The sequence below is a fragment of the Macrosteles quadrilineatus genome, unplaced genomic scaffold (genome assembly GCF_028750875.1).
Source record: "Macrosteles quadrilineatus isolate MER2022 unplaced genomic scaffold, UCM_ALF_1.0 Scaffold_2__2_contigs__length_208266976, whole genome shotgun sequence".
In the NCBI taxonomy this organism is placed as follows: Eukaryota; Metazoa; Arthropoda; class Insecta; order Hemiptera; family Cicadellidae; genus Macrosteles; species Macrosteles quadrilineatus.
Genome location: NW_026542595.1, coordinates 165,760,109 through 165,779,986, shown reverse-complemented (window position 1 = coordinate 165,779,986; position 19,878 = coordinate 165,760,109). Strand labels below are relative to the sequence as shown.

Sequence of the window (19,878 nt, the reverse complement as noted above, 5' to 3'; positions counted from 1 at the left end):
AATGGGATCATTTTTTGAAGCTGATGCAGATTTGATTAAATCATACAGTGAAAATACACATAATACAAATACAAATAAATTCCAGTTTAAAAAAAATATCAGTACCCGAAGTGAGGGAAACTATTAATGAAATTACATCTAGAGCTGTCGGTGTTGATGAAATAAGCATTGCAATGATTAAATCCGTCAGCCCATTTGCGATTGATGCAATAACTCACCTAATGAATGTATCTCTAGAAAAGAGTGAATTCCCACAGGCGTGGAAGAAAAGTATGGTACATCCATTGCCCAAAAAGCAGATCCCCTCGAACTTTAATGATTTAAGGCCAATATCAGTCTTGCCAGCTATGTCCAAAATACTGAAAAAAATAGTAATTCGCCAATTAGCAGAGTTTTTAGATGCAGATAATCTGCTTCCCAAACTACAATCAGGGTTCAGAAAGAACCATAGCACCTGTACTGCATTGCTAAATATGTTTGCAGACTTGTTTGTGGCGAGGGACGGAGGCAGGTGTAGCTCTGTAGTCATGCTTGATTTCTCGCAAGCCTTTGATTCCATAAGCCATAGTTTACTCCTGGCAAAATTGAAACATTTTGGTTTTCATTGTGATGCAATCGCTTGGTTTGGATCTTACCTGGAAAACAGACTGCAAGTGACCAGGGTGGGTACCGATATCTCACCTCCCCTTAAGAAATCAAGGGGAGTACCTCAGGGGAGTTGTCTGGGGCCCATTTTGTTTACCCTGTACACTGCAGATCTGTCCAGATGTGTGAGGCACTGCAATGTGCATTCATATGCTGATGATTGCCAGTTGCATTTCTCGTACGAGATTCAGGCCACTGCGCAAGCTTTTGCAGGAGTGAACTCTGATCTGGTGAGAGTAAGAGAATGGTCACGCAAACATGGTTTGAAATTGAACGCTGACAAATGCACTGTTCTTCATATTGCTCCACCCACTACTCTTCACAGACTTGCAAATCGAGACATGCAAGTTCAACTCACAGGAAACCCTTTAATGGTGAGAGATACTGTCAAGACGTTGGGTGTGGTACTTGACAGTGGCCTCACATTCTCGGACCATATCACTTATGTTTCCCAGATGGCTTTGGGAAGGTTGCGTGGTCTGTACCGGTACAAAAACATCCTGCCAGAGACAGCCAAGTTGCAGCTGGTACAGTCACTAGTGTTGTCAGTGCTCCATTACTGTCTCCCTGCATTCGGAAACAGCATCTCAAGGGAAGAGATGTCCCGTTTGCAAAAAGTGCAGAACTCCGCCGTTCGTTTCGTTTACGGTATCCGTAAGCGTGAACGTGTATCCCCATTCCTGGATGCTGCGGGGTTGCTGTCAATGGGTGCCGTGTGCAGGGTGCAGACTTGTAGCCTCATCCACCGGGTCTTGGTTCAGCAAGAGCCTAAGTACCTGGTGGAAAGGCTTGTGGCACGTGGGGAGATGACCCAACGCGAGACCCGGTGGTACGACGCCTTGCTCCACTTTCAAAAAGTGCGCCTGGAAGTGGGTAGGAAAGGGTTTTCATACTTTGGCCCAAAGATTTACAATGATCTCCCCTTGGACCTAAAACAGCTGGGGGTCCTGGCTTTTAAAAGAAACTTAAAAATACCCCCGCCGCAGCAAACCTGCAGACTAAGCGAATTTCCATTTGCCTGATTGGATTTACACTGAAATGTCTACTTAAAAATATAACATTTATTCCCTATTCAAATATAATTAGTTTAACAAGTACTTAGGTTTGCTGCATCAGGGAGGGTAAAACTGTTTTTTTTTTGTAAAATGTTAATAGTTAGTAAGAAATAAAAACATTTTCCAAATTTGATCAAAATATGTTCATAAACAAGCAAACTACAACAGTTTACTTATTCTCCATAAGAATAACATGGGAATTTTAAATTTACAATTTTTTGGAATTATCCCCGTAATCATTAGGTGCATTATAACGCTTCAACATACTAAATTATTTGTTTTTTTAAGCTCTACAAAATAATTTGGAAAGAAATTGCTACATTTTAAGTTTTTAGGGTCAAAAATGGGAAAAACCAATTTTTACCCCATAAAACTTTGCTTTCTCAAATCAGTGAGAGAACATGTACATTGTTAGGTAACTGTAGGAAAATACCTTTAATTTGACACCTCAAACTTTAAAATCCATCAAGCCGTTATTGAGTTATGACTGTGAAAAGAAAACTGCTTGCGTATTAATATATAGATTCGATTGTATTTATTACTGGTTACACTCTCGAATAAATACAAGGTCAAAAGAGGCAGCCAACCTATTTTTAATAAAATAAAAAAATAAAGAAATATTAATGTACGAACACTTTGTAATTTATATACATTTTTTACTAGTTATATTACTTTTCATTTGCTTTATAAAACTGCTATGATAACTTGGAGCAAAAATAGTTGTTGCTTATTACGAAAAACATCAAAAATATCAATCACAAGTGGTAAATAATTATGGTGCCGCCATACGTTGGCAACTGCTGCGGTTATCAGTCAGCTAACCATTTCCAGCTAGAACGTTCTGCCACAAACATGATATGGACGATTTTATGCATCGGGTTTCTAAAATTTGTGAATGTTCATGGATGTGGGTAAGTTAACACTGTATAACAGTTTCATTTAAAGTGTATCATAAAGTGATATTCATTTTAAAATGAACAGTAGAAATATTGTTTGAATTAATGTATTTTACAGGGTGGCTCTACCACTGACTGGGCGTTTGAATTATTGCATTTTACAGGGTGGCTCTACCACTGACTGGCCGTTTGAATTATTGCATTTTACAGGGTGGCTCTACCACTGACTGGCCGTTTGAATTATTGTATTTTACAGGGTGGCTCTACCACTGACAGGTCGTTTGAATTATTGCATTTTACAGGGTGGCTCTACCACTGACTGGCCGTTTGAATTATTGTATTTTACAGGGTGGCTCTATCACTGACTGGTCGTTTGAATTATTGTATTTTACAGGGTGGCTCTACCACTGACTGGCCGTTTGAATTATTGTATTTTACAGGGTGGCTCTATCACTGACTGGTCGTTTGAATTATTGTATTTTACAGGGTGGCTCTACCACTGACAGGTCGTTTGAATTATTGCATTTTACAGGGTGGCTCGGGTGGCTCTACCACTGACTGCTCGTTTGAATTATTGTATTTTACAGGGTGGCTCTACCACTGACTGGCCGTTTGAATTATTGCATTTTACAGGGTGGCTCTACCACTGACTGGTCGTTTGGATTATTGTATTTTACAGGGTGGCTCTACCACTGACTGGTCGTTTGGATTATTGTATTTTACAGGGTGGCTCTACCACTGACTGGTCGTTTGGATTATTGTATTTTACAGGGTGGCTCTACCACTGACTGGTCGTTTGGATTATTGTATTTTACAGGGTGGCTCTACCACTGACTGGTCGTTTGGATTATTGTATTTTACAGGGTGGCTCTATCACTGACTGGCCGTTTGGATTATTGTATTTTACAGGGTGGCTCTACCACTGACTGGTCGTTTGGATTATTGTATTTTACAGGGTGGCTCTACCACTGACTAGTCGTTTGGATTATTGTATTTTGCAGGGTTAGTACAGTGCAATTAGCTTAAAAAAAGAGCAAACCGGGACATCAAAAAAAAAGTTTCAAACCAGTGCCATATTGTTGAATAGACTTCCCTCAATGTGTAAAAAAAAGTTACACTGATTTGAGTGTCGGGTTTGGGGGGGAGGGGGTAAAAATGGGGTTAAAATAGGACTTTTTTTACTTTTTCACAAATACCTCAAAAACGGTGCGTTTTTCTTCAAATATAATGAATTACAAAAATAATCTACATTAAATGTCGAACAAAATGATACCATACAATACCTATCTACTATGAACGGTTCAGGAGATATTGGGGGGTAAATGTGATTTTTCCTTAAAATTCGAAAAAAATTGGTTTTTAAATAGTGAAAAACCATGAACACCCATAGAAAAAGTTTCTAATGAGTGCCAAATTGTTCAATAGACCTCCCTTAATATGTGTAAAAAAGTTACACTGATTTGAGTGTCGGATTTGGGAAGAAGGGTTTATGAGAAATGAGAGGGGAATGGGGCGTCCTTTACTATTTTACAAATATCTCGAAAACGGTGCCTTTTTCTTAAAATATAATGAACTACAAAAATAATCTAAATTAAATTTAGAACAAGATGATACCTTACAATACCTATCTACCATTAACGGGTAAGGAGATATTAAAGGGTAAATGTGATTTTTTTCTTACAATTCAAAAAAGTTGTTTTTTTAGCGAATTTCCCATATAGGGAATAAGCTATTACCGTGGTACTCATGGTAAGACCTGGACCCGGGACCGATTTATTTTTTCGTTTTGAGGTCCCTAGAGGCAAAAAACACCATCCGTTCAAATTCATATATATATATATATATATATATATATACACACAATTGTTTGGATAAAGGGCTACTATTATAAATAATAAAGAAAGCATACTAACTCAGTACCCTGAAATTATTTTTATTTTTAAAACTCAAAAATGATCCGATTTTGATGAAATTTTGTACAAACGTGTAAACCTACATTTATTCGAACGAGTTCGCGAACCAGCATGATCGGACTATGGGAACAGGGGTTTATCGGGGGTTTTATGGGGTAAAGATAGGTTTTTCCCATTTTTGACCCTAAAAACACAAAATTTTACAAATTTGTCATAAGTGTTGCTAGCCTATTTCCAAGCGTACACGCTTACTAATAAAATAAAACGTGAATAATAAAAGCACGCTGTTTTGTGTTGTTTGGTTGGAATACTGGTGTGCGACAAAGGAAAAACCGTACGACAACGTAAAAACTGCGACAAAAGTAAGTATATGCAACAATTAGCAGCTTTCTGTACTATAATCTGCTAAATATAATATGTGCAAGGAAGCACACTTTGTCGGGTGACTGTAGGTAAATAACTATTGTAACACGGATATTTTTACTTAATAAATAATCAATGATAAAACACACTTATGAATCAAACGGTAGAAAGTTCACTGTGTTCACGTATCTAGGTAGATTTGTTGTTTCAGGTAGGTAAGTCATTAGTTAAATTGTCGCTATATATGTGTTAAAAAGGAAAATAAAAAGTGTTACTTAAAAAATTTACAAAATTACTTATGAATAAAATTCCCTACACCGTTTTCACACCCTCCTACCCGCAACCGGCAGGAAAATCAGTGTAACTTTTTTACACATGTTAAGGCAGGTTTACTTAGCGATTTGGCACCAATTACAAACTTTTTTAATGGGTGTCCGTGGGTTTCCTCCATTTAAAAAAGCCAATTTTTTATTGCATCAGAAAAAATCACATTTTTTTTTTTTTTTTTTATTAAAAAGAGGTTGGCAGCCTCTTTTAACCTTGCATTTGCCCGTCCACATAGACTACAGATCTGTGCGTGGAACGTATCCAGCAAAGCAAGGGGTGAGCCGGTACAGTACAAAGGTGAACTGTACTGATAAAAGTTAGTGGCAGTGACCAGGATCCGAACCCACGACACTGCTGCCATGGGCCCGAAGTCCGCGACGCTACCGACTGAGCCACCGACTCACCATTTAGTTACACCTAATTTAGTTACACGCTATTTAGCCCTCTATATCTCCTGAACCGATCATAGTAGATAGGTATTGTATGGTATCAATTTGTTCGAAATTTACGGTAAATTATTTTTGTAATTCATTGTATTTTAAGAAAAACGCACCGTTTTTGAGGTATTTGCGAAAAAGTAAAAAAAGTCCTATTTTCACCCCATTTTCATTAAACCCTACTTCCCAAATCCGACACTCAAATCAGTGTAACTTTTTTACACATATTAAGGGAGGTCTATTGAACAATTTGGCACTCATTAGAAACTTTTTCTATGGGTGTCCATGGTTTTTTACTATTTAAAAACCAAAAAAACAATTTTTTTTTATTTTAAGAAAAAATCACATTTACTCCCCAATATTTCCTGAACCGTTCATAGTAGATAGGTATGTATGGTATCATTTTGTTCGAAATTTAATGTAGATTATTTTTGTAATTCATTGTATTTTAAGAAAAACGCACTGTTTTTGAGGTATTTGCGAAAAAGTAAAAAAGTCCTATTTTCACCCCATTTTCACCCCCTCCCCTCCAAACCCGACACTCAAATCAGTGCAACTTTTTTTTACATATTTAAGGAAGTGTATTCAACAATTTGGCACTCATTAGAAACTTTTTCTCTGGGTGTCCATGGTTTTTCACCATTTAAAAACAATTTTTTTTATAATTTTAAGGATAAATCACATTTATTCCCCCATATCTCCTGAACCGTTCATAGTAGATAGGTATTGTATGGTATCATTTTGTTCGAAATTTAATGTAGGTTATTTTTGTAATTCATTGTATTTTAAGAAAAACGCACCGTTTTTGAGGTATTTGCGAATAAGTAAAAAAAAGTCCTATTTTTGCCCCATTTTCTTTAAACCCTACTTCCCAAATCAGACACTCAAATCAGTGTAACTTTTTTACACATATTAAGGGAGGTCTATTTAACAATTTGGCACTCATTAGAAACTTTTTCTATGGGTGTCCATGGTTTTTCACTATTTAAAAACCATTTTTTTTAGAAATTTAAGGAAAAATCACATTTACCCCCCAATATCTCCTGAACCGTTCATAGTAGATAGGTATTGTATGGTATCATTTTGTTCGAAATTTAATGTAGATTTTTTTTGTAATTCATTGTATTTGAAGAAAAACGCACAGTTATTGAGGTATTTGTGAAAAAGTAAAAAAAGTCATATTTTAACCCCATTTTTACCCCCTCCCCCCCAAACCCGACACTCAATTCAGTGTAACTTTTTTTTACACATTGAGGGAAGTCTATTCAACAATTTGGCGCTGGTTTGAAACTTTTTTTTTGGATGTCCCGGTTTAGGTCTAATTGCAGTGGCTCTACCACTGACTGGCCGTTTGGATTATTGTATTTTACAGGGTGGCTCTACCACTGACTGGCCGTTTGGATTATTGTATTTTACAGGGTGGCTCTACCACTGACTGGCCGTTTGGATTATTGTATTTTACAGGGTGGCTCTACCACTGACTGGCCGTTTGGATTATTGTATTTTACAGGGTGGCTTTACCACTGACTGGCCGTTTGGATTATTGTACTTTACAGGGTGGCTCTACCACTGACTGGCCGTTTGGATTATTGTATTTTACATGGCTCTACCACTAACTGGCCGTTTGGATTATTGTATTTTACAGGGTGGCTCTACCACTGACTGGCCGTTTGGATTATTGTATTTTAAAGGGTGGCTCTACCACTGACTGGCCGTTTGAATTATTGTATTTTACAGGGTGGCTCTACCACTGACTGGTCGTTTGAATTATTGCATTTTACAGGGTGGTTATACCACTGACAGGTCGTTTGAATTATTGCATTTGACAGGTTGGCTCTACCACTGACTGGTTGTTTGAATTATTGTATTTTACAGGGTGGTTCTACCACTGACTGGTCGTTTGAAATATTGCATTTTACAGGGTGGCTCTACCACTGACTGGCCGTGAAGTCCCCATGAAAAATCGCTGGAACGTAAGTATAATTACATCACAGAACTTACTTATCTGACTACATGAAACTTAACAGTTTGCAATGTATTTATTATAAAATGACTTCCTAAACAACGCATTTATACGTAATCCTAAAATCCGACGTAATTTAATCGTCAAAATTGACAGTTAGTAAATGGAAACTCAATTTCAACCAGTTGTAAAATATAATGTCAGTTACCCACAAATAAGTCCTCCAACGTAACTTTAAAATCGTTGCAAAATCTTTTTTTTTCATCTCTATATTTAAAAAAATCATAAAAAAACAACTACTCTAGTCCACACACAGAAGTATTTCTTCTTCGAGGAAGACATTTCGCTAAGACTAATTTAAAAAAACTTCTTCAGAAAATATTTGTTATAAAAAAAAAACCTAAACAATATTGTAAACACTTTTGCACATAATTAATAAGATGTAATTTGTAATTGTTATGAGAAATTAATGGCATTTTCATTTGATTTGAACAATATGCACTTGCGATTTGTTAATACTGTAGATCAATTATTTATTTGAAGTTACATCTTTTGACGTTTTGGTAAAGGATCACTATGTATTTTTAAGTTAAAAAGTCCTCTAAATTAAATTGTTTGTAAACAGTTTTTAACATGCGTATATTGTTGGATAGAAACGTGAAATGAAATGAAATGAAATGAAATGAAAATGATTTATTTAGTCAGGCAAAGTTAGGGCCACATGGTCCTCTCTTACACTTAACCTGTTTATACAAATCTAAACATACAAATAAAACAAAACAATGTACAATACAAATAAAATACTATAATCTATTTACAATATTTAAACGTGTTTAATTTTTTGATTGCTTAAGATATAAAAGTCTTTTATATCTAATTTTTCGACTCGGTTACGCTCATATTTGGTAACCGCTGAAAACGTGTCTTAGTGAAACGAAAAATGGACAGTTGAGAAATAAATCCGTGGAGTGTTCGTGTGTATTATTGAAAAATGAAGAGAGAGAAAATTATCAATACAACTAGACATTCCATCCCCATGTTAAATTTGTAGCCAGGTTTTTTTTTATCAAAATCGTCGTAGTTGATGTGAGCCACCTACAGATTGAGCTGATTTTAAATAACTAAATTCTGCCGAAAACACGCTCTTTTTAACCAAGTCAAACATAGGGAATGACTTATGATGAGTTACAGCAACTGTTATGACCAGCAACAAAAAAAGAGGCATAAAAAGAACTTTAGACACTAGTGCATTCTGTGACTGGCTCACACAACTACATTCTTTTTTAATGAAAAAATTGGCTTCAGCTGGTCCATAGATGGGATGTCTACTTCAGTATCTAATAGTCAATGGTAAAACCATCGATCTTGCTGTAGTAATAATAGAGATCGATGGGTAAAACATGTTAACAAGAAGAACAGAATCAGAATGGAACAATGTTTATTTGTTCAATATGATGAATTATTTAACAATCATCAGCTGTTGTAATTAATTCTAAACAGGCTAAAGAAAAATATTAGGTAAAAGAACTGAACAAAATCTTTCATTTATTTTTTACATACAATTAATCAGTCGATCGCAAAAATATTAATATTTAATAGAGATTCCGAAACAATGCATTGGCGTGTTCCTAAATCCCGACCTAAATTTCATCGTCGAAAATGACAGCTTGAAATTGGAAACTCAATTTCAAAACAATAGGAAACGTTATATGGTGTATTTTTAAAATTGAAAATAGAGTTGAGATAACTGTCTGGTCAACTGAACAAACTGAACCAACTGAACAAAACCGGATTTCGTGAGTAGGTATATTTGATCTGATTGATTTAGGATTAAACTGTTAAAAATACAGAGAATTAATTTTGATTTATAGGTGTTTTACCACGCGGTCATTGGAATAGGAACGCCACCTCAAGAATTGAGTGTTCACTCCTACAGGGTCAATGGATTTATTTGTCTATAAGGAGGGCTACACAAAGATACCTGGCGGTAAGCTTAACTGATCGTTCATTTGTTTGTTTATTAAGATATTTATATGATAAGTACGGGTGTGATTTTTTTTCTGAGACATGTATGTATTTCTCTGGCTTCACTTCTTGAGGAGCATCATGTTATTTTAAATGAGGATCAAAATAATTAATTTTGAAATTAAATAACTTATAAATCTGCAGATAGGTGCCGGCGTTTAAAAGGCTATATGATGTTTAAATTTGTTTTTTACAAACATTTTGGTGGATTTCCCATTTAGATAACAAGCTTTAACAAGTCTCATGGTAAGACTTAAACCCAGGGCTTATTTTTTAAAAGAGTTTTCTTACTTTTTACATTGAAATAAATGCTCATTTATTTTACAATGAAACAAAATTATTATTAACACAAAAATTATCACAATGCTTTATCCCTAAATGCAATTTTACTCAAAATGTTCACACTATTCAATTGTTGTATTGTTGTTTTAACTAGTGTACATGTTGCTCGAATTCGAGCAATTGCAAAGTATTAAAGGAGTTATTTCAAAACGAATAACAGCCATATTTACAACTAGCTGTGTGCCCGTTCTACGCACGGGGATCTTATTGTAGTCAGTTATTGAAACCTTTTTATTAAGAACAGAATTTGGTTTGCATATTTTCAGATATGCTGGCAAAACTATTATACAGTATATAAACCTTCGCAAATACAGTATCTGACAGTTTCAAGCCAAAACAAATGCTTCGAAATTAAATGTAACCTGGGTCGTGTTGGTCCATATGTTAAATCCAATGATTAAACTAAAAAATGCTTTATAGATCTATGAGGCATAGCCCTAATGTAGGCCTATAATTGAAAGTTACCTTCCACAATGGTTAAAAGTATTTAAGGTACTACTTCAACCTCCTAATTTAACACTTTATTCGTGTTGACATTTTCATTATAAAGGTACTTTTGTCCTTTCCGTGAAACACTGAGAAATAAGGACATTAATGCTTTACTAACAGACATACACACAAAAATACAGAACTTAATTAGGGGGTTTGCTACGCTTTAAGCATAACAAAGTACTTGTAAAATTAGTATCTAAAATATTTTGTTAATGTCATCAAATTTCATCATAACAATGTATATTTGCTTGGACCGATGATGACCCGAAATGACGGCTTACTATATGAAATGAAGACGACTGGTCCAGGGTGGTCCAGCCACCCTGGTATAGACGATTGGTAATTTATATGAAATATTACCAAAATAGGCCACGAACTATTGATACATAAACAACGTAAAGCGTTTAAACAATTCATTATGGTTAGCTGAATAAATGTTTTACTGAAGTGCGTTATCGTTTTCTTTGCATAAACTAACATTTTGGAATCAAGAAAGAAAAAGCAAAAATTGTACAGTTAAGACATCAATTAAATTGAATACGCCTGTAATAATAAATAAGGTGCAACACCAACGATAACTAATTTGTAAAGTACAGTGATGTGTTGGTACTTAAAAATGATTCTTGCTACTACCAACAGTACCAACGGTTCTAAGGAATAGAACCGGTACCAAAAACCAACGTTCACAGTTGAGAACTATAGTACAGTCGACCAATTATATGAGTTAATCAAGTCCCGAGGTTATTGATCTCTTGGTTTTTGATTTTCTCGTAAAACGTTTTAAAACGGCAATCAAAGTTATTTCCCAATTCTTAATTCTTCTTGGGCTTCTAAATAATAACTACACAAAGTAGATTTAAAAGATTTATTTTGATAATAAAATCAACAGACTACAGAGCACAAAGCTACATTTTGGAGATGACACGGAAGTAGTAGTGAACAAGAAGAAGTCACATAAGCTTAGCTTAGAGTAGTTTTACATAGGCCTACAGAGTAGTCTTACATAGGCCTACAATGGTAAAATATAATATATAGCTTATGTATATAACATCTCCCCCCTAAAAATAAGGATTGAGAGTTCATGAAAACAAAATTGAACACACAATATTTACAAAACAAAATTAGTCTTCAAACCTTATTGGTTTTTTAATTACTCTTCCAAACCTTGTTCGGGATTGAGATGGGTTAGGGGTTGCGACAGGAGTCAAGCTAGTTTGGTTAGGTGTTGAGGCAGGAGTTAACCTAGGTGGAACAATAGGCCTATCAGTTTCATCATACAACTGAGTCATTGGATCTTCACTTGAAACTAAAGGGAATTTGCTAAAGGATTTTCTCAAAAATACCCTATTTCTTCTTAGTTCATTACCATTACTAGACTTAACTATATAGGATCTTGGTGTCTGGTGTTTTCTTATAATTAATCCTGGTTCCCAAACCTTTCCTGATTTTACAATAACATTATCACCTTTTTGAAAGGGAGGTAACTTATGTGATCCTCTATCATAATAAGCTTTTACAACTTTTTTGTGACTTTCTAACTTTGATTTAATCTCTTTACTGTTTACACGAATAGGTTTTAACACAGAACTAGCAGTTGGTAATGTTGTTTTGACTACCCGACCTAACATTATTTGTGCAGGTGACAGTTTTGTATCTTTTAAGGGAGTATTCCTGTACAACATTAGAGCTACGTTAATGTCTTTCTTAGAGTCCTTACATTTCCTCAATATATTCTTAGCTACTGAGACAAATGTTTCAGCAAGGCCATTTGACTGAGAGTGCAAAGGACTTATAGTAGCCAGTTTAAAATTCCATTCATCTGCAAATTCTCTAAACACGACACTTCCAAAAGGCATGTTATCAGATACTAAAACATCTGGTGAGCCAAATCTAGCAAAAATCGGTTTAAGTACATCTATTAAATTTTTTGCTGTTTTACCATTTAACAAGCACAATTCAAACCATCTACTGTATGAGTCTGCAACAACCAAGTAATCATTATTACCAAATTGTAAGATATCAGCACTTATTCTTTCCCATGGCCTTGATGGAACAGGATGACTTAACATAGGTTCCTTAACATTACTTCTCCTAAACTTTTCACAAGTTTGACACTTTAGAACAAAATCCTCTATATCTGTAGACATATTAGGCCAGTACAACCCTTGTCTGGCAAGAATTTTACACTTTTCTACACCTAGGTGGCTTTCATGGATTTTCTTCAACATACTCAATCTAAGTTTAGTTGGCACTATTACTTTGTCATTAAGAAACAATAAACCACCTTCATAGTTAATATCATGTTTAAGATTGAAATAAAACTGTACATTTTTAGGACACGCATTTTTGAACTTGGGCCAACCTAAGTGATATTTTTTTAACATAGTCATAGTTTCATCTTCATCAATGGCTTTAATAAATTCTTGTTTCCTTTGTTCAGACATAGCCACATATTTACTAATAGTATGTACAACAAAAGAAAATTCTGGATCATCAGTAACAGGGTCTTTCAAATAAGACCGAGACAATGTATCGGCCATAAACATCAATTTACCAGGTACATACACGAGTTTAAACTGATACTTCAAAAGTCTTAACAATAAACGTTGTAACCTAGCTGACACTTTACAAAGATCTTTTTCAACTATAGAAACTAATGGTTTGTGATCAGTCTGTACGGTAACTAGCCTACCATACGTTAACTGATGAAAACGTTCAAAGCCAAAGACAATAGCAAGTAACTCTTTCTCGATTTGAGCATAACGGGTCTCTGTATCAGTCAATGATCTTGATGCAAAGCCTATAGGGTGACCATTTTGAAGCAAGCATGCTCCGAGGCCATCTTTTGATGCGTCAACCTGAAGGGTTACTGGTTTAGAACTATTAAAAATAGCTAATGCTGGGGCAGAGACTAACTTACTCTTTAACTCACAAAATGATTTCTCATGTTCTGGGTACCATTGCCAATCAGTATCATTTTTAGTTAAGTTGCGCAAAGGTGCTGACAAAGTCGATAGGTTAGGAATATACTGTGACAAATACTTAGTCATACCTAAAAATCTTAACAATTCTTTCTTGTTTTGGGGTCTTTCCATTTCGACAATAGCTCTCACATGTTCTGGATTAGGCCTAATGCCATCACTTGAGACTAATTGACCTAAGAACTTAACCTCAGGGACTTTGTACTGGAACTTAGACAGATTAAACTTAACATTTTTTTCCCTAGCTCGGTCAAGTACTTTTTTCAAGATCATGTCATGTTCATTTTCATCTTTAGCAAAAATAATAAGATCATCAAAATATATTTCACATCCTGAAATATCCCCAAATATTTCTTTACAATGCTTTTGAAAGATCTCTGGTGCTGAGCACAGGCCATAAGGCAAAACATTAAAATAATACCTACCAAAAGGAGTATGGAAGGTAGTTAACAATGCACTACTTTCACTTAGCCTAAGATGCCAAAATCCTTCTTTCATGTCTAACACTGAAAAAACTTTTTTACCATGTAGCCTACTTAAAATTTCATCAGATTTGGGAATCAGATAGTGCTCTCTTTTGATATTTTTGTTCATTTCCCTAGGGTCAAGACATAGACGCAAATTACCATTAGGCTTTTCAACAATCACAAGATTTTGAACCCATTCAGTTGGTTCTGAAACTTTAGAGACTATACCCTGCTTATCTAGCCTATCCAAAGTGCTTTTTAACTTTTCATTTAAACTTAAAGGTATGCGCCTAGGTGGAAAGATTCTCGGTTCAGCATTTGGCTTTAGTTTGATTTCAACTTTGCCTGGAAATTTTCCTAGACCTTCAAATACATCATGGTACTGATTTGCAATTTTATCTTTAGGATTTACAAAAATACTATTTTCATTTACAACAGGCTTACAACTAATAGGCACTCTTTCAATTAACTTCAGTTTTACACAGGTTTCAAGTCCTAGTAAAGGAACAGAATTGACATCAACTACTACAAATTCAACATTACTGACTTTGTTCGCATTACGAGAGGAACAGTTAAGTAGTACTTTACCAATAGGTTTAACTTGAGAGTTTTGACCAAACCCTACCAATACAGTTGGTGTACTCAGCAATTTAGGCTTATAGAGCAAACTATTAAAAGTTTTCAAAGGTAGCACATTAGCTTCCGAGCCTGAATCTAATTTAAAAGTAACCTCATCATTTTCACTTAAAACAATAGTTTCATACCAAGCCCTATTATTTAACTTGTTAGGCTTTGTTAGACCTTGTACAGAATTAACATTCAAACTGTTATTCTCACCATTATCAGGTGACTTATTTTCTAGAGAGTTAACAAAGAGATCATCAGATTCACTGAAAAAGTCTAGGCCTATTGCATTTTCATCCTCAACAAGTTGATCCGCAGTCGCAGTGTCTGTTTCAACTTCATAAACTTTCTTCTTCGGTTTACCGTTAGCCTTGTTACTAAATTTAAGTCTATCTTTATTAGGGCAGCACTTAGCAAAATGATGTTTGTCCTTGCACAAAGCACAGTTCTTGTTATAGGCTGGACAGTTCCGAGCTCTATGGGTGTTTGCACACTTCTTACATAAAAAGAATTCATTGTGTTGCTTTGAGCCTACCTTAGAAGGTAACCTAGAAGTATTGTTACTAGACATAGGCCTACCTGTAACTTTGATAGACTCCACTGTATTTTGAAGTTCTCTAACCTGGTTTTGACTTGTTTCACAAGTTCGGCAGAACTCAACGGCTTTCTTGAGAGTGAGGCTTGTATCTCGCAGCAGACGTTCCTGCATCACTTTATCGCGAATCCCTAGCACCAGTCTGTCTCGAATCATATCTTCTTCGTCTTTAAATTCACAGTTGGATGCTGCTTTCTTCAGTTCTGTCACGTAAGAATCAACCGACTGACCTTCCTTCTGTCCCAATGAGTGAAACTTAAACCGTTCAAAAATTATGTTTTTTAGTGGCTGACAGTACTTATCAAATTCTCCTATAACTTCTTCGAGTTTGGGAGTTGACTCACTAAACGAGAAGGTATTATACACTTCTAGAGCCGCATCACCTATAGTGGTCAGCAATATAGCTATTTTTCGTCTCTCGGGCATCTTGTCGGATCCCAGGGCTTCCAAGTAGAGCATAAAACGTTGCTTAAATCTTTTCCAATTTTCAGATACGTTGCCACTAAGGTCCAATGCTTGTGGAGCTTGAAACGTTGTCATCGTGGTTTGAGGTTAACCTAATATTCACTAAGAAAATTCACTTGTTACTAAACACTTCACTGTTCAAACTAAATAGTTAACTTCTGACACCATCTTAATTCTTCTTGGGCTTCTAAATAATAACTACACAAAGTAGATTTAAAAGATTTATTTTGATAATAAAATCAACAGACTACAGAGCACAAAGCTACATTTTGGAGATGACACGGAAGTAGTAGTGAACAAGAAGAAGTCACATAAGCTTAGCTTAGAGTAGTTTTACATAGGCCTACAGAGTAGTCTTACATAGGCCTACAATGGTAAAATATAATATATAGCTTATGTATATAACACCAATAATTGCTTTATTTGTAAACAACTTTTAATGTAAACTTATCGGTGTCAGTTTTTTTTAAAAAACAACCTCATACAAACAACTTTTTGTTATTTAATAGATTAGGCCCTACGTACCTATTCTCTAAACAATGATTGGTAAAGGCTATCTTAGAAGGAAATGTGACAAAAATCACACAACGTTGGGTTTTTGGACGTTTGTAATTTTATTTCTTAAGTAGGTAGGCCGTGTATTCTAGGGAAAAGTACCGGTATCTGTCTGAAAAAAACTTAGTTATAAAGCCTTTCGACTGAACTCCAAAAAATGTCTTTTGTAAATATAAGTTAAGATATTGTTAGTTAATAAGTCATTTATTGTTATTGTAATATTTCTTTTGTATGTATTGACTTGAGTTGTTTTGAAAAACAGTATTGTTACTGAAAACCGCTTTAAATAAAAGACGTTTTATTATTATTATTATTATCAAGGATCGTCGTCGAACAGTTTGTTATGAATAATTGGGTAGGCGTACGTACCCAAGAGCATGGCTGTATGGTCCAGCGATTGCATCACACGGTGAGTAGGTACTATTGACTATATATATATAGTCAATGGTAGGAACAGAAAATAACACATTAGAAAAGCGAGTTTAGCATCATCCGTAAACCTCTGTTACAATCAACCACTGCAGTTGTGATTTTTTACTTACCACTTTACACAACCGCCATTGAAGCGCCGTGTCAATGAGTGGAAACCATATTTCTAAGCCATTGGCGACGATCATTATTAAATTTAAAGTTTCCCAGCCGTATACAACACTGATTCAAGGTCTTCTTTCTGGTTATCAAAACTCAAGAACAATTTATACACAAAGAATCTCTGGTTCCTGAACTGGATGATGCCTAGTTATTTAATTTCATTTACACGGTTACACTATTACACTATATTATTGCACTTTCGATTAATTAAATCCGTTATGTAAGAAAAACGTTTTTAATCACTTAGGATTTACATTCAAAACGTGATTGAAAAAGGTTGCGGTATTTGTAAACAACATTTGTAAACATATCAGTGACAGCTAGGAAAAATAATCTTGATCCGAACAGCTGTTCGCTATTTCATAGATGATTATGCGATAAAAATTGGACGAAAACTTGACATAAATCGCACAATACTACATTTTTGAACGTTCGTAATATTATTTACAAAGTAGTGAGGCCATATTTTAATGGCTAAAGACAATCTCGCCAATCCAGTGAATACATTAAAATGACTTGGATCTTGATAGGTACTCTCGTTTTCCAGGAGAAGATAGCGTAAAATGCCATCTTGAGTGTTACAGACAAAGGGAAAGACAGACAGACAGAAATTGAGATAAGACTCGTTTCTGCTTATTTAATGTAGGAAGACGTAAAAATAACCTAAAAATATATAATTCTGAGCAATGTACAGACAAAACTCTAATTTTATTTATATAGATGAGTTTAAAAAAGTCAACTCAAAGATTACCGGTGTGTAACTCAGACCATGTTTATCTTCGTTATTGATAAACCTAAAGCATTCCAGCCGGTTTTCTCCTTCTCAAAATGCCTCGCTGTACATGCAACACAGATCATTGATAGAGGGCTAATTGAGAACGAAAAGTCGTTTTGAGGTAGTGTTAGGGCGCATTTGTAACCTAATAGTTGAGATTGTCCAGGGTCAGGTGCTGACTCTGATGAGTTAAGCCTATTACGTGCCACTGCTCTGTAGCTGCAGTCGTTCACGAGGGGTAGCGGATTTTTATCCCCCTGGAATTTTACCCCCTGGGCAAACGTGACGTCACAAACCTGGGGGTAAAATTCCGGCCGCGAACTTTTGAGTTTCGCGACATCAGCTCGATGGATTAAACGCGGAATTAAACATATATTTTCACGGGTGTGAGTTTAATCAGAACACATCAAATTATAAAAACATAGAATATACGGCCCGAATTTTTACCCCCGGAATTTTACCCCCCGGATTTTTACCCCCGGAATTTTACCCCCTGGCCAGATTTATAAATTAGCGAGAATGATTGATTATCGTGTTTCAGTTTTAATTTAATGGTAAACATTTTATTATTAAGTAGCCTTCTTAATTTATATATAAAATTAACTAATCGAACAGGGTTTTAATATTAATTTTGAGATTCGAGTGTCAGGATTCGATCTTTGAAGCCAACTGTTGGTTAATATGATCAAAATAAAACAGCGAATTCTGTTTACTTAGTTGAGATTACAAAATAAATAAATAAAGATAGGCTACTAAATAATGAAATGTTTCCATTTAATTAAAAACAGAAATAAGAAAATCAATCATTCAATTTCAAAAATCAGCCAGGGGGTAAAATTTCGGGGGTTAAAATTCCGGGGGCAAAATTCCGGGGGTAAAAATCCGGCCAGTACATCTTCAGTTGTCTAAACGCTAGTTATATGGACAGGGGGTAAAATTCCGGTTTTTATCGCTAATCTAATTAATCACGCTCTGACTATTTTCATTAGACTTCCAAATCCGAGGGGGTAAAATTCCGACCGCGAACAAACTTTTGGCCACTCAGGTTATTACGTCATAGTGACGTCAGCTTTGCCCAGGGGGTAAAATTCCAGGGGGATAAAATTCCGGCGACCCATAATCGTGAACGGGTCGCCGGAATTTTATCCCCTCCTGTCCAATCATGCTAACACGATCCGTCATAGTGACACAAAACAACGATAACTACACAAATTTAAGATACAACCATACTTACACAATCCGTCTGGGGGGTTATGTTTACACAATCTCAAATAGTAAATAAATGTACTCAATGCGTTGGGTCTAGCCATCGATCTCTATTATTACTCCAATAAAGATCGATGGGTCTAGCTGACTTAGGGGAGGTACGAATGAGGCATTATTCTTAGTTCAAAATTCCTCCGTGAAAAGCGCTGTAGTAGAGGGACGCGTTGCAGAAAGTCAACAGTGCCTAAAGTGGAAGGTCAAATAATTTATACCTGTGCCGCTAGGTCAAAAACTACAATGTTTGCAGTGTCTGTAGATCAAAAATCCTAGTAAGTCAAATAATACAGTCCGTGCTAAAAACGTAGTCTATGTCAAAGGTATTGACTTATTGGGAATTTTACCTAATGCAACAGCAGTTTTAATATAACGAAATAAGATAAAATATAAGTTCAGTTTCGCTGAGTCAACAGTGTCGGAAGGTCAAAAGTATAATCTGTTAAAAACAACGATAGTCCTCTCGACGCATGACTTCAATAATTTCGTGTTTTGGTGTACTTAAAGTTGTGCTAAAATTTTGAAAATTGGCACAGAGCTTCTTGGTTAGTCCTACTCGATGACTATTTTGTTGGAACTTTAAACTATTTACCGATCTAATTAATAAAAATTGATATGTATGGTGAAATAGTTTTAAATCGTGATTTCTAACATGAAAAAGTTAGCATGCGAGATTTTTGTTTGTTTTTGGGTTAGAGAGGTTTTGTCTGTGGCAAAGTTGTAGCCAAAAGTGTGATGCGTAAAATATATTTATTTTTTTTTTTTTACAATCAGTGGTTCAATAGATAACTTGGGTTGAAGAGGACGGCAAATTTAGCATTTCGCAACGCATGGAAAGAACTACATCGTACGATACGACTGCTGAGTGGACTTTTAATTTACAGTTCTAAGGACAAGAAAAAGATGAATATACAGATCACCATATTATTCATATTATAGAGAAGAGATAGATATTCATATTATTTATAAAAAATCTTTCTGTATTACCAGCTTACACTTTTCACTTATATTAATAAGAATACATCATATACAGGGTGTTAAAAAAGAGCGGGGAGATACTTTACCTAGTAATTCCTTGGGTCAAAATAAACAGAAAATGAAGGATAA

The 19,878-nt window shown here is 35.3% G+C and overlaps 1 protein-coding gene across 1 annotated transcript in view; it reads left to right on the top strand.

The window, feature by feature from the left end:
- Window positions 1-7,556: 7,556 nt before the first annotated feature.
- Window positions 7,557-19,878, top strand: part of LOC128985109 (uncharacterized) — a 43,509-nt gene continuing 31,187 nt past the window's right edge. The window contains exons 1-2 of the mRNA XM_054404490.1: window positions 7,557-7,609; window positions 9,471-9,586. Coding sequence (XP_054260465.1) covers window positions 9,541-9,586 — 46 coding nt within the window. The 5' untranslated portion in view covers window positions 7,557-7,609; window positions 9,471-9,540. The remainder of the gene's footprint in view (window positions 7,610-9,470; window positions 9,587-19,878) is intronic.